This window comes from Notechis scutatus, chromosome Z (assembly GCF_049901735.1).
Source record: "Notechis scutatus isolate UNSWTSFEM ecotype Mainland chromosome Z, rNotScu1.2, whole genome shotgun sequence".
Taxonomy (NCBI): Eukaryota; Metazoa; Chordata; class Lepidosauria; order Squamata; family Elapidae; genus Notechis; species Notechis scutatus.
This window is the reverse complement of record NC_142025.1, coordinates 50,155,055-50,170,831: the sequence shown is the minus strand read 5'-3', so window position 1 is coordinate 50,170,831 and position 15,777 is coordinate 50,155,055. Positions and strand designations below refer to the sequence as shown.

Below are 15,777 nucleotides of genomic sequence, written 5' to 3'. Positions count from 1 at the left end.
ATTTTTTAAAAAATCAGGAAAAAGCATTCCTGCTTATGACTACGTAATGGTTCCTATAGCTCTCTAATGTTGAAAATGATAAGTATTTTGAAAGTCAAAATACCCAACCAAAAACACTATCCTCTAAACTGTTCATCTTATTATTTTAACGAGCAAACTATTTTTTTAAAGAGAAGGGGAGAGAAGGGAATATAATCTATGGGGATTGAACAACGTATTTAAAGATATTGGGAGAAAAGTGTTTATGGGGGCAAAGTTATTCTGTTCTATGTAATTCAAAAATTAACATGCTGAAATTTCCACACCCTATAAGAGACATTCTTGATCAGTCAGAAACAAACTTTCTCAAAGGAACATGCATGTATGTTTTCACATCTTCATTTGAAAGTTCCCCTCTCATTTTTAGAACTGCTGCCTGAAACCGAATTGTTAATAGATGATTCCCAGGTTTGCACCATTTATTTTGCAATGTCTTTAAAGGCATTTCTTGTCTACAAGGGACAGAAAAATTCATTTGTGCTAAAGATTTACTGCAGCATTGAAGAAAATCATTGGGTAGTAAAAAAAGAAGAAGAAGCTCAGAGAAAAAGGCCATAACAACTGCTTCTATACAGCGCAAAGAAAACTATAGATTGGGTATCGGAAGTGAGCTCAGTTAAAGACACTTTTATCATTATTCTTCATCCATGTACTGCTGCATTACTGGACTACTTTAAATATCCAAAAATAATAAATAAGTCATATTTTTCCACATTCCAACTCCCCCATCTCAAGACAAAAAGACTAAACTTACTCCATGTCCTGAGCAAATAAAGCGATCTGTACTTCCAGGACAGGAACTGAAGTTAAATGTATCAATTGAGAGACATCTATGATCCCAGCATATTTTATTAGGGCCACAGGGTGTCCCATCTTCTACATAGCCTAGATCTGCGTCTTCCTCCAACTTCACATGACCACCACTACAAATAGAGTAAGAAGATTTAGTTAATGAAAACATGCAATCAAATGAAAATCATTTTGAACAAAAACTCAACCAAATTATTCTATGTTAAGATATCATATCCCTCTGTATCTATGCAAGTCTTAATAGGTCACTGTATCTAGCTGACCTTGTCTGGCCATGGAAGTTAAGATGTCCACAGAATATCAGGGTTGTAAGGACAACTTCAAAGATTGTTAGCTTGTTGTGATGAAAAACAACACATTACAATAAGGCTATGAGCAATACTGTGGGAATATATATTTAACAGATTTAACAGATAATCAGAGTTGGAAGGGACCTTGTAGGTCATCTAGTCCAACCCCCTGCCCAACCGGGAGACCCTACACCATTTCTGACAAATGGTAGTCCAATCTCTTCTTGAAAGTCTCAACTGATGGCACTCCCACAACTTCCGAGGGCAAGCTGTCCCATTGGTTGATTGTTCTCACTGTCAGAAAGTTTCTCCTTATTTCCAAATTAAATCTCTCTTTGTTCAGTTTTCATCCATTATTCCTTGTCTGGCCTTCAGGTGTCTTGGAAAATAGCTTGACCCCTTCCTCTCTGTAGCAGCCCCTCAAATATTGGAAGACCGCTACCATGCCTCCCCGGTCCTTCTCTTTAGTAGACTAGCCAAGCCCAGTTCCTGCAACCGTTCATTGTATGTGTTAGCCTCCAGTCCCCTAATCATCCTGGTTGCTCTTCTCTGTACTTTTTCTAGAGTCTCAACATCTTCACAGAAGATCACCTGATGGCAACTTAGGCTGAGGATGATTCTGGAACATCAAATTAAACAGACTCTAGAAAATATTGCCAACAAAGCTGCAGGAATTGATGAAACACCAGCCTTATTGATTTTAAAATGTCCAAAACGATGCAATTAAAGTTCTACTTGTAGTCTGTAAGCCAACTATGGAAAAGATAATTTAAATTCTAATACCAAAATTAAACAGTGCAATGAATATTCAAATTGTTGAACAACTGAATCTCATATATGTGATTTGCAATTTAGGTTTCAACAAAATACAGAATGAGAATTCCCAGATGCTAAATAGAGAAGAGGCAGAGACACCTGAGATCACATCACTTACAATGGATACTAAAAAGGGCAGAGAAGTTCCAAAAACATATTTATTTATTTTCTTTGTTGATAGAGATCTTTGACTAAGACAGCCACAAATTGTGGGTAGTTGTTAAAAATATGAGTATACTGTACCAAGCCATTTCTCCATCCTATTGATGAACTTGTAGTGTAACCAGAAAGCAATAATTAGAGCAACTAAATAGTCCCAAATTGAAAAAGAAGCATGCCTATATTATTATTATCTTAATTTACATGCAGAATATATTACTACAAATCCTGGAGTAAAAGATAGAAACAGAAAGTAGAACTTAAATTGTTAGGAGAAACATTACCTCAGATATACTAGTACTTTATGAATTAGATGGTTGGAAATATGGTGAATTTAACTAACTTTAGTTAAAAGAAGACCAATGAACACAGCTGATCTACTGTATTTTAGCTAAGGAAGGGAATAAGGTTAGGCAAACCCCAATGTAAAAAGTTAGAGAAGGTGAGGAAGTAACTAATTTTATCTTTTTTTTAAATCTGAGATTTAAAAAATACATAGAAATTGTAGCCATGAAATAAAAAGATATCTGTTGCCAAGAATTACCTGCAATTGAAAGTTTTTCCCAAATTTTGGAGAGAAATAGATGTGATTTCACCATCAAGCTCTCCAAGTCTTGGAATATTAGAGACAATGTTAGAACACAGTAGATATCCACAAAGAACATCTCTGGAAAGAAACATTAAGCAAGTTTTTATTTTAAAAGCAGCCGAAAAGAAACATTTCTAACTATAATTTCCTACTCCAAGAAATACTCAAATTTGTTGTTGTTTTTTAAATGGTTGCAAAAGAATCTAACAGTGGCAGTACTGCTTGCTACTCACTCTGAAGAAGTCCCCATTATAATTCTCTAATTTGCATAATTATCTTCAGTGAACAATGTTGATTCAGATTATGGCTGAGATCTACACAAATCAGTGTACTACGTGATACAGGATATCATTGGAAAGATATCTCCTCCCCCTCTCTCACACACACATTTTGTTGTTCCTCTTCCTTTCCCCTGTCTCCCCCGTTAAAAATTTGGTGCATCTTCTGGCCATTTACAAAAGTGTGGATCTTTTTGTTCATTATTAACTTGAGGAGAGTTCTGATACTCTACGAAGTAATTATCTGATCACCTATCCCATAATAATGCAAACTAGATCTATGCTACTCCAAGAAATACTCAAATTTGTTGTTGTTTTTTAAATGGTTGCAAAAGAATCTAACAGTGGCAGTACTGCTTGCTACTCACTCTGAAGAAGTCCCCATTATAATTCTCTAATTTGCATAATTATCTTCAGTGAACAATGTTGATTCAGATTATGGCTGAGATCTACACAAATCAGTGTACTACGTGATACAGGATATCATTGGAAAGATATCTCCTCCCCCTCTCTCACACACACATTTTGTTGTTCCTCTTCCTTTCCCCTGTCTCCCCCGTTAAAAATTTGGTGCATCTTCTGGCTATTTACAAAAGTGTGGATCTTTTTGTTCATTATTAACTTGAGGAGAGTTCTGATACTCTACGAAGTAATTATCTGATCACCTATCCCATAATAATGCAAACTAGATCTATGCTACTCTGAAGGTCTGAAGAAGAAAAAAGAGATTAAGCAGAACTGAATCTTGAAGCTTCATTTCCTGGAAGCCTAATTTTTTTCTGGTTAAAAAAAAGTAAAAGATGTGAATAGGTGTATGGGTAACATTCTAGGCTATAGGACTCTAGAGCTGTGTTCAGAAGTACAATCTTAATGCTATTCCTAGTAACTATACACAACCTGCCATTAATGAAGTATCAAGATCCACTGTAAACAAAGTCACAAGATTCTAGTCATCCAATTTAATAATTATTCATTTTGGGTGATAGAGAAGAAGCACTAGGGGAACAAAGATGCTACAAGAAATGCAGTGAGAATAAGAATCACCATTACATAGATTAGCATGAAGGTAAAAAAGTGAAAAGGAACATTTGTAAAGAAGCTTATGAACCATGATAGGACATAAATACAAATACTATATTATGTAAGCAGAGTGGGCTTAACTTACTCATTCTTGCACTGAATCCAAGTATCTTTGTCTCTGCCACAGCTACCTTTCTCTGTTCCTTCTATATTTAATCTTTCATAGCAATATTTATCAGCAGATGTCACTTCTGCACACAAAATATATTTAAAAAGATAATGATGTGTGGTTGGAGTTAGAAATTCAACATTGTAAATGTAAATATTTGTGTAAAAGCCATAAATTGTATACTCTCAATTATTTTTCTTACAGACATACAAAAATAAAATATAAGAAACTGCTGGAGCACAAAAAATACATAAGAATTTGTACCTAAAAAGATGCCATCTAACCTAGCCTTTGCCAACCTGATATCTTTATTTGCATTCAACTTAATGTTCCATTATGCCACAGTCAGCATGCCAGAAATACTGAAAGGAAAAGAAAATGAAAGAGAAAATGCTTCATCTAGTTCTATTGAATTTATTTTTGACTTTATTTTTAAAGTGTTTTATAGATTTACCTGATGGCTGAAAGTCCTCTGGCTCCATATATATGAATTTTAATAAACCCAGAACTCATAAATAGGTTCTCAGTTAGGGGAAACTAATGGGAAAAAGAATGAAGAGGAGGGAATTTCTAAAATGGAGACCTAAAAACACAATTGTCAACAATTCCAATTAGGCTAAAAAGAATGGAAGACAGAAAAAGCCAACACGCTTAATGAAGGCTTGAAAATACCTAACAGTATAAAAAGGAACAGGTCATAATGAAAGTTATTCTGGAACCAAAGGATGGCATCAGGAAAAGGAAAGAATTTGCTGAGATAGCCAAATGATGCTAAGAACAACAAGGGCTTCTTTAGACAAGATAAATTTCTTAAATTTTCTTTAGAGAAGATAAGAAAAGACAGAGAAAAATTCATCAGTTGTTCTGAAAAAATGATAAAATGTGATCAATAAGGATGTGCAAAATTCATCAACTCAGAACAGAAATGGAACATATTGGAGAACTCCAGATTATTCCATTCCTCCCTCTGGATCATTCCATTCTTGGGACGGATAGGCAGTTCCTGAAAGTAAATTCTCCTACCCGTAGTGGTTTGAAGTATCATAAACAGGGATGAAACGGGTTTGTTCTGGGTCTCAACCATCTTCAGACCATTTAAATTCACTGCCTTTTAAGAGAACCTATTTCCAGAAACTGCCAAACCACCTCTTGAACAATATTGTCCTGATGAAATCTGGCCAAGTTCTGAAAAGGTACCAAATTTTGGGATGAGGAAAAATATAAAAAATGTGTACATTGTATACCTGTGAATATATTCAATACCTAATCAACGAGTTTGCAAAAAAAGAGAAAACACAATTTCAAGATATTACTCACTATCTCCCCATATGTATTTACACTGTCTGTCTCTTGTTTTGCATCTTCCTCCAAAACAAATGCCCTAAAGAAAAATGTTAGAAAGTAATCACCATGTTTTGTAAATATTTGTTCAGTAAACAACCATTGCTTATCTATTTTTCTACCCATGAAGTAAATACAGTATATTCAGGCATGTGCTGCCAAAGTCAGTTTGACTGTGTTTAATGAGATTCAGGATTGCAGACTTAACATAAAATTTATTTAGGTTTATAAATTGTTAATTTCAAATGCTTAAAGATTCAAAACAAAAGGCCGCTAGATCCAAAAAAGTGATGTATTTAATTATTTTTTTGTCCTAGTCTCACAACTCTGAGTGGCACACAAGATAAGAAAACAATTCCCTTTTTCTACTTTTTGTTATAGAGGAACACATAGATATTTCTGTGCCTTGTATTTTGCTTCAACATACTCAAAAATTATGGCTCCAAGTTTTCATTTTCTGCAAAAAACAGTGGAACTGAGAACAAATTATTATAAATTCACATAACAAGAATTGTAAATGCACTAAGGGCTATAATTGCTGTTACTGATTGCATGTAGAATTGAGCGCTCTTGCTTACTAATTCAATGTTGGGCAGTTTCCCAGAAACCAATATCTAGCACAACATATCTGATTGTAATGTTTTTTCCTGCCAGTAAACTCATTTAGCTTTGAATGGATTTTTTTTAAATTAACTACTACCTTCTTAACATATACAATTTAGAATCCTATCATACTTTCAAGAGATATTCAATTACCCTATTTATATTTAGCTGTTTTTTGTTCAATAGATTTAAAGCAATTAAACAACACAGAAATCCATAAAGCTTACTTTACTCCACCTTCTCATGATTTTGCTAACAAATCCTGTTCATAGTATTTTTGAAATCTGTCTGAAATCCCATACTTGTCCCAAAGTCCAAGCTTTGGTGTTTTGAAACTCTTTTATCCCAACTAACTAGATTCTCAATATGGCACCTAAAAGCAACAACATGCCTGTCAATATATTCTTCAAAGCTTGTGTGAAGTGAATGCAATACTTTATTTATTATTATTTTTAATTAACAATAACAAATATGTGCTCATATGCTACAAAACATCAGTGCCAAACAACTATCGCTGGGCCAGGTTGCACTGTTTCTATTTCATAGATCAGAAAATGAAATGAATTGCTCCATCTTGTGATAGTTGGTTAGTAGGTCCTATGCTGAATATTAAACCTTTGGACAAGATCAAGAAAATATGAACTGCAGAGATTCCATGTTTTTTAATGCTAGTTTATATAAATTTTTACATTATATGAGGAGTCCCTTTGAATCATTAGAAAAAAATATTTCCAATTCTTACAACCTGGGCTGGCTCCGAGCCGTGTGGCGGAGGGGAAGCCAGGCGGGCGGGCAGGCGGGCTGCTTGGAGGAGGCGACTCCGGGCGGCGCCCGGGCTTCCTCCGCCGTGCGGCTCGGGCGAGGCGCGGCGCCTGCGAGTTAAAACGAAGCCGAAAGTTGCTGGGAAGTTGCTCGGTTTTCCGGGGCTTCCAGGGCTTTGCAAAGGCAAAGTTTGCATGCTGGAGTGTCTTCCCGCTGAGGAGCGGGAAGGGTTCCGCCTGGCGGGCGGGCGGGCTGCTTGGAGCGGGCTGCTGTGCGGCTCGGGGCGAGGCGCGAGCGCCCGCGAGTTAAAACAAAGCCGAAAGTTGCTGGGAAGTTGCTCGGATTTCCGGGGCTTCCAGGCTTAAACTTTGCAAAGGCAAAGTTTGCAGGCTGGAGCGTCTTCCCGCCGAGGAGCAGGAAGGATTCCGCCCGGCGGGCGGGCGGGCTGCTTAAACTTTGCTCGGGCGGCACTTTAAAAGCCTACTCCCAGCACCCGAGCAACTTCCCAGCAACTTTCGGCTTCCTTTTAACTCGCGGGCGCTCGCGCCTGGCCCCGAGCCGCGCGGCAGAGGGGAAGCCCGGCGGGTGGGCAGGCTGCTTGGAGGAGGCGACCCCGCGGTGCTCCGGCAGCAGCAACAGGCAGTTTCGCCCGGGCTCCGCTCAGGTGTCCGGCTGGGGCTGTCAGGAGTTGCTACCGCCGGCGGAGCTCCGTGCGGCTCCAGTCCCGCGTTGCCTTGGGAAGGAAAAGGCAAAACTAGGAGCCGCTGAGCCTGAGCCTCCGGTGCCGCTGCTCCCGTTGCAAAGCACCGCCGCGGCTCTTCCTTTTTGCCTTTCCTTTCCCGAGGCAACGCGGGACTGGAGCCGCGCCGGCAGTAGCAACTCCTGACTCAGGGGCCTCCGAGGGGAGGGGAAGGAGGAGAAGAGGGGGGAAGGGGGGCGATTCCCAAAAATCTTGTGCTGACCCGGCCCGTCTGTCAAATTTTAAAAGTCAATGCGGCCCCCGAGCCAAAAAGTTTGCCCACCCCTGGTCTAGAGCAAGGGTCATATATCTCAACTGTCCATGAGAGATATCATTGTCTTTGTTGGGATTGCTAAACATCTTGAAGTTCTCTGAGGTTTTAGATACTGAAAGGAGATGAGCATCCACGGGGAGAATGGAAGAGAAATGTCATCAATAATACTGAGTTTATGCAGGTGATAATCTAACTTTGGAACTTAATGAGACTATGATATCTGATCATCTAAACATCAAGCTCCATATAGCTGGCAAACATAAAATTTTAATGCTAGTGAAAATATTACCTTTAAAACTGTAAGAGTAAATTCCTGGGCAGACATATAATGAGCCAGTAAAGTTAGAGTCTCTTTCAAATGATTTCTTACCACAACCTTCATATCTGGGCAGTACTGCCTCTTCTCACACCAACTTAACTTATCCTTCTCTCCTTCCTGCCTTGCATACTGAAAACAGATGACAAGCTGCAGGATGATCGTCTTTCTATCATTTGGCAGAATGAGCAGGCTTTTGTGTCATTGTGGGTTCACAATAATGGTAAGCTTCTTTGCCAATTCTATGGTCAGAGTATTGTTAGAATAATACTGATAGAGATGTCCTTCTTTTATATTGAAAGAGAAATGGTTATGAATTCTAATATCCCATTTTGGTCAAACTGCTGATTACTAAGGCCTGAGAAGAAATTTATATTTGATCAAAAGCACACAGGTTATGTGCTCAAAACCAGAAGCTATTTATTAGAGTTGTACTGCCATCTGGTGGTCATCACTGAAATACATTTTATCTTTCCATTCTAAGCAGAACCAGTTATAAATTTCAACGGGTCCAACTTGTTCAGCTTTTTTATTTTTCTTCATGTAGGGAATTAAAAAAAAAATTAATCATTAAAAATCATTAATGCATCAATTTTGTAAAGCCTAGAGTGCTACATATTTAAGACTGCCTCTGTTAGCTTAGTGTCCCTTAGCAAATGAAGGGGTATTGTTTTTTCTTGGTTACAAACTTTGCAGAGATATATTTTGCATTCTAGTCCAAGTGAGAGAAAGACAAGCAACAATAAACACACGGAATTGTTCAAACAATGAACAAACAATAAAGTAGGGATTCTGAATAATGAGAGGTACAAACTATATGCAGCTAACTGAAATTTTGAGTTCAGCAACAGGAAACCAACTGGGGAAGGACATGACAGTCCTCACCCAATATTTAAACTCGAATCACATGTATCAGTCTACTATTAAAAGCTCAGAAAGCATCAGTCTACTATTAAAGTATCAGTCTACTATTAAAGGCTTCCATTGTACCAAATCAATAGGTAAGACTCTTTGGTGAAAACTATGAATGCAATAACCTTTCAGAATCGCAGCTTGGTCTTAAGATAAAGTCTGCCTTATCCTCTGATAATAAAAATTGAATACATTGTACATACCTGTTCATTATCACATGAATACCCATCTATTTTGTAGAGATTTGGAGAGCACTAAAGATAAAGCAGAATGAATTAAATAATCAACTGGTGAGATAACTGCAATATCTAAAATTAATTTGTTAAAAAGTTTCCTAAATCTTGCTTTTCATTAAATGCAGATAGTCCTTAACTTACAATAGTTTGTTTAGTGATCATTCAAAGTTACAATGGCACTGAAAAAGTGACTTATGCAGCATTTCCATTGGCATATGATCAAAATTCAGACATTTGGCAACTGACTCATATTTATGACTGTTGCAGGGTGCCAGGATCATGTTATCACTTTTTGCAACCTTCTGACAAGCAGTCAATGGGAAAGCCAGATTCATTTAACAACCATGTTGCTAACTTAACAACTGCAGGGATTTGGTTAACAACTGTGATAAGAAAGGTGGGGCAAAAGTCACTCAACAAATGTCTTGCTTTGCAACAGAAACTTTGAGCTCAATTGAGGTCGTAGGTTGAGGACTATCTGTAAAACTTCTCCAAAAATTATATTATTCCCTTTTTTATTAACTTTACCTGACTTGAGTCCCCTCTGCATGTCTCTGAAATGTCACAATCATTTACAGCTTCTCTGCAAATCACACCTTTGAGTTCAAACTGAAAAATAAAAAATAATATGTAGGGGCATCGATATATTTGCAATTGGTTTAATATAGATATCATAAATAATATTTTACTTCTAGTTTACCGGAGATTCTTAATACTACTCACATAATTAAAGGTATGATTCTGAAATGTTCAGTTTAAGATTTTCAGTCTTTAAAAAAATACGTCTATTGATTGATAATCTGTAACAAGTTCAGCACATGATACTGACGTTGTTATTTGTACTAACAATCATATGTTTAGAATATCTTTGTGGTTCCAGAGTTCAGTTATTGTATAACTAAATTGTTTAATCATAACTAAACATATTTGTCTGAAGCTAACTTTATCTACTCTTGACAAGCTAAACTAGATCAGATCAAACCATTTCAATTTGCTGGGGGGATTTTACACAGAATGGAAAGGCTTGGAGTTTTGGGGGTTATGAGGCTCTTTCACAGCCTTAAAATGTATCCATCCAATTTTTGTGAATTAATTTACCCTTTTATTACATTTTTACCCTTTTATTACATTTTTATCAGTAACTTCCTTAATCTGATGCTTTTATATTTATGAGAGTTATACTAATGCAATTTCTATTGTTGATAAAATATTATCTACATAATTTACAAGATCAATAAATTTCAGTTAACACAAAGTCCAAAATCATAAAAACAGCCAGTGCTGTTTTTATAGTGTAGTGATTAAGGTATTAGACTGGTGTAACACTAAAGCTTACTGGATGACTTTCAGCCAGAGTACTTCTTTGTAAGAAAAGTTAGGAGGAAACACCATTGGATATATATCTAACACACATAAAAATAAAAAGTAAAAAAAAAAATCCTTGATTGCCCTTTGACATTTTATATGGTAGAATTTATATATTCTGGCACTGTACTGAATGAGATTATTTTTCAATCACTTCATCATCTCACTTTTTCGTTTTTGTTGCCATTAATTTTGAGAGCCAGGAAAGTCTACAGACAGCAGTTGCTAGTTCGTTTAGTTCACACTGTTGTGCTAACAGTGGTGCTGCACCATGAGATGACTAGTTTTATTCCGCAGCTGGAAGACCCAAATCCAGGAAGCTCCCATTGGCACTTGCACAACACCTGCCAAACAACTTTAACATTGATTCCCAATGGAAAGCCAAACATACACTGCACACCCAGACATAGGAAGACATATAAATGACTTCACACACAAAAAATGCCAATGGACAATCCTGAATAGGATTCACACCTTACATGGGGTCTACCGTGCATCTGTGTGACAGTGGGGTCCCATGTCAAACTGTAGATCACATAGTGATCAGCTAAGCTGAGGGCCGGTCCAATATCTGATTATTTAATCATAATTAAAAAAATAACTGTAATTGTATTACTAAAATCACATAATTTGTTAAATGTAAATATGATGAATACTATTTTACTTGCATCAAATGTGACTAGAAAAGGGATTTTTAAAAAATTAATGGTGCCATGATTAAACATTAAAAAGGGGACAAACAATGGGAAATTACAATTTAATATAAATTTGTGAATTATCAGAATTGTACCATTTGCAAATATGATTATTAATATATTATTATAATAAGAATGATGTTAAGAATATAGAGATTGACACAGAATTAACATACTGTAACACTGAATAATCATGATTGATAATTTAACAAAATATATTATTAATATCAAATTTTAAAAGATTGTCAGCGGTATTAAATACGAAGAATATTGTCATATTTATATTCAAATGTAAAGCTCTCCAGAACCACACTATTCACACAATAATAATATGTTTGTTGAAATAAAAAATAAATTCACTTAACAACTGTGGCAATATCTGATTTCTTTTTCATATAAACAATGCTGTGCTTCAACGGCTAGATGGCCTAGACATTGGTATTTGTATATACAGTAGATCTTCTCAACATTTATATTGTATTGTGTTTAATTAATCTAGATAAAATGTTAATATATATTGCTAGTCCATCTATGATATGCTATATGCTAAATATATAATCTCATAATTCCTTAAAACAAGAATGGTTTTTCCCCCAAGTCATTTCAATACGTACCTGACATTTTCTACAACAAAGTCCATTACTGCATTGAGAGTTAGCAGTTAGAGTGCAGGAACTGCAGCAATCTTCACCTTCAACATGACATTCCTAGGAAATGGAACCAATTGTGAAACAGCAGTTTGACAGAAACACGCTTCAGCTTGACCAGAAAACCGTTGAGATGCTCGCTACTCAAAATTTCACTTGCCTCCTTACTCTGGGCATAATCACATTTCAGATTACAAAACAAACAACAATGGCAGTATTTTGATAGCATGAGGGAGGAATGCCAGAAAAAAACATAGAACCTAGAATAATAGGGTTGGAAGGGACCTTGGCAGGAGATCCTATACTATTTCAGATTTCTTTAGGCTTGATGGGATGAATACATGTGATCGCTGAAAAAAATAACAGAATAGGAGAACAGAATAATAGAGCTGGAAGGGACCCCAGATGTCCAACACCCCATCCAAGCAAGAGATTCTATACCATTTTGGACAAATGGTTGTCCAATATCTTCTTAAAAACCTCCGGTGATGGAGCATCCACAACTTCAGGACACAAGCCGTTCCATTGGCTAATTGTTTTCATTATAAGGAATTTTCTCCTTAGTTCCAGGTTGTTTCTCTCCTTGATTAGTATCCATCCATTGCTTTTTGTCCTGCCTTCAGGTGTTTTGAAGAATAGGTTGTGGTATTAACATTTCACATGATCTTGATTCTATCTCTCTGTTAATGCAGCCTCAGACTGCATTTGCTTTCTGTTTGTGTGTGTGTGTGTGTGTTGCTTCAGCACACTATTGGCTCATAATTACCGTATATGCCGGCGTATAAGACGACCCGGCGTATAAGACGACCCCCCAACATTTCCACTCAAAATATAGTTTGTTATATACTCGCCCCCTCTTCCGCACGCCTTCCACTTTTGCACTTTTTTTTTTTTTTGAGGCACTTTTGTGCACCGTGGAAAGCGAATCCCGTGAGGCGAAAGGAGCAGCCAGCCTTCTCCCAACTCCCAAGGAAGCGAGGCTCGCACCGCCTGGGCTCCGCTGAGGTATCCGGCTGGGGCTGTCAGAAGTTGTTACCGCTGGCGCGGCTCCGCGCGGCTCCAGTCCCGCGTTGCCTCGGGAAGGAAAGGCAAAAGGAAGAGCCGCGGGCGGCACTTTGCAATGGCAGCAGCGGCTCCTGGTTTTGCCTTTCCTTCCCGAGGCAACGCGGACTGAGCTGCACGGAGCCGCGCCAGCGGTAACAACTCCTGACAGCCCCAGCCGGATACCTCAGCGGAGCCCGGGTGCGAGCCTCGCTTCCTTGGGAGCTGGGAGAAGGCTGGCTGCTCCTTTCGGCTTCACGGATTCGCTTCCATGGTGCGCAAAAGTGCCTCAGCCGTGGGCAGCCGCAGTGCTTCCCAATTACTATTTGCCGGCGTATAAGGCGACCCGGCATATAAGACGACCCTCCCAATTGGAGGCATGTTTTTCAGGGCAAAAAGTCGTCTTATACGCCGGCAAATACGGTAACTGGTTGTCTACTAGGATTCCTAGATCCTTCTCATAGTTACTACTATTGAGTCAGGTTTCATCTATTCTGTACCTTTCATTTGGTTGTTCTTGCCTAAATGTAAAACATTACTTTTTGCACCAGTGAATTTCATTTTGTTAGGTAGGACTCAATGTTCAGGTCTGTCAAGATTCTTCTGGACCTTGAGCCTATCTTCTGAAGTATTGGCTATTCTTGTTAGCATAGTGTCATCTGCAAATTACAAGTTCCTCTTCTATCCCTTCAGCTAAATTGGGATGTCAAACTTGCAGCCCACAGACTGGATGCATCATGTGCTGGCCCTGCCCCGCCTGGTTTAGCAAATGGGGGAAAAGTCCCCATACGTCACATGACGCCGTGACAATGCGAGTTTGACACCCCTGAGCTAAATCGTTTATGAAGATGTTAATGAGTACTGGGCCTAAGACAGAACCTTAAGGACTACATGTTGAGTGCAGTTTGTTAGCCATTTATTTACAAATCCATCTGGTGATGCTGTCTATCCCACATTTTTCTAACTTACCAAGAAATAGGTTGTGGTCTATATTGTCTTACCAAAATCTAAGTATACTATGTCCACAGCATTTTACTGGTCTTTTAATTTAGTCACTTTGTTAAAGAATGAAATAAGCTTTGTTTAGTATGATTTGTTTTGGACAAATCCATGTTGGCCTCTGGTTACAACTTTGCTTGCTTTTAGGTGTTCGCAAATGTGTTGCTTAATTATGTTTTCCAGCATCTTTCCAGTTACTGATGTCAGGCTGATTGGTCTGTAATTTCCTGGATCCATTTTTACCCTTATTTGAAGAAGTAAAAAAGCAAGGAAGGAGCACATTGGAGTTCAAGATGGCATTAATTCAATTCTCATTTGTATGGTACAATTGAATGAAAAGTAATACCCTCACCTCCATAACTTTAATTAGGACTATTATAGAAAAATAATGCTTTGAGTTTTTAATTACCTTTGTTTATTTCTCCACATAAGCACATTCGTTACACTTCACATTGTTACATTTCTTACACACCCCTCCAAATGATGGACAACTTTCTTAAAGCTGTCACAAAGGTCTCTGGATTGTCTCTTTAGCCAGGACTTGACCATCCTTTCTAATTTTTCATCAGTTTCAGTCAAACAAATGCCCACGAAGGGAAAATTTTGTGAAATGAATAGCACCAAAACTGTATAATACACCGAGTAAGACACTGAGCTCCAGCTTTGTAATTGCTTATTGGATAACTCATGAGGCATGGGATCATATATTGTTATATTGCAGCAAAATTTTCTTCTTGCACTTCTGCTTAAAAGTTCTCTCAAAATCTTGAGTGTTGAAATGTGGCACTCTTAGTTGATCATAGTACTAGGCTCAAAAAAATCAAAGAATAGCTCTTGCACCTCAAAAATGACAACCATTTTCCTGCTGAATCCTTTGTTTTGAATTTTTGTTTCCATCATTACTTGTGATAATATTTCACGGCCTGATACTTTGCTTCTGGATCATAACGATGAGTCTATGTTTCATTCACTGTCACAGTACTGTGAAGAAAATCCTCATTGTGGTTTTTGAAGAGTAATTGCTTGCAAATTGCAACTCTGGAAATTTTCCTCTCTACTATTATGGTGCAAAGAACTCATTTTGCACAAATTATTCAATATTGAAAAACATATCTAAACTTATTAGAAAGAACCTCTTAACTAAAATGGAAGAGCTGCCCCTAATTAGCCATGTAACAATGAATTTACCGATTGAGTGCCACAATCGCATTCTTCCCCAGTTTCAACAAAACCATTACCACATTCTGGGGGATCCAGGAGCTACAATACAAAAATGAGAAAGCATTAAAAATGTGGCATATTAGCATCTTGCCATGCATGATGACAGATGGTAAAAGATCCTTATTTCAATGGACAGAAAAGACGTAGATGTAATTATAGAAATGGGTGCTATACACCTCCTAGTGTACAAGTCCTGATTTTCACATTTTCATTTAATGAGGAAAAATGTTCCAGGACCACAATAAGCCATTGTCCCTCCTGCTGTAATGCTGAAACACAAAAATGTTTTTTTAAATCAGGCTTAGCGGATAGGATGCAAGTCTATGATATTCAAAAAATATTGCACGAATTAGAAAAAAACATTTAAGAAAGAATATCAGTGACTGCCAAGTATAATATCCAAGCCATATTTATAGTGAAATCAAGCTTTTTTTATATGTACATATGGTATAAAAA

At 37.5% G+C, this 15,777-nt stretch overlaps 1 protein-coding gene across 4 annotated transcripts in view; it reads right to left on the bottom strand.

Annotated features, from left to right (window-relative positions):
• ADAM22 (ADAM metallopeptidase domain 22) overlaps positions 1-15,777 on the bottom strand; it is a 183,606-nt gene that overhangs the window by 23,342 nt on the left and 144,487 nt on the right. For all 4 annotated transcript variants that reach the window (XM_087945154.1, XM_087945157.1, XM_087945155.1 and 1 more), the window contains exons 16-23: positions 15,289-15,360; positions 12,028-12,120; positions 9,882-9,962; positions 9,321-9,371; positions 5,488-5,551; positions 4,147-4,252; positions 2,659-2,781; positions 794-962 (exon numbers count right to left, since the gene is read on the bottom strand). In XM_087945154.1, the coding sequence (XP_087801280.1) occupies positions 794-962; positions 2,659-2,781; positions 4,147-4,252; positions 5,488-5,551; positions 9,321-9,371; positions 9,882-9,962; positions 12,028-12,120; positions 15,289-15,360 (759 nt within the window). The remainder of the gene's footprint in view (positions 1-793; positions 963-2,658; positions 2,782-4,146; positions 4,253-5,487; positions 5,552-9,320; positions 9,372-9,881; positions 9,963-12,027; positions 12,121-15,288; positions 15,361-15,777) is intronic.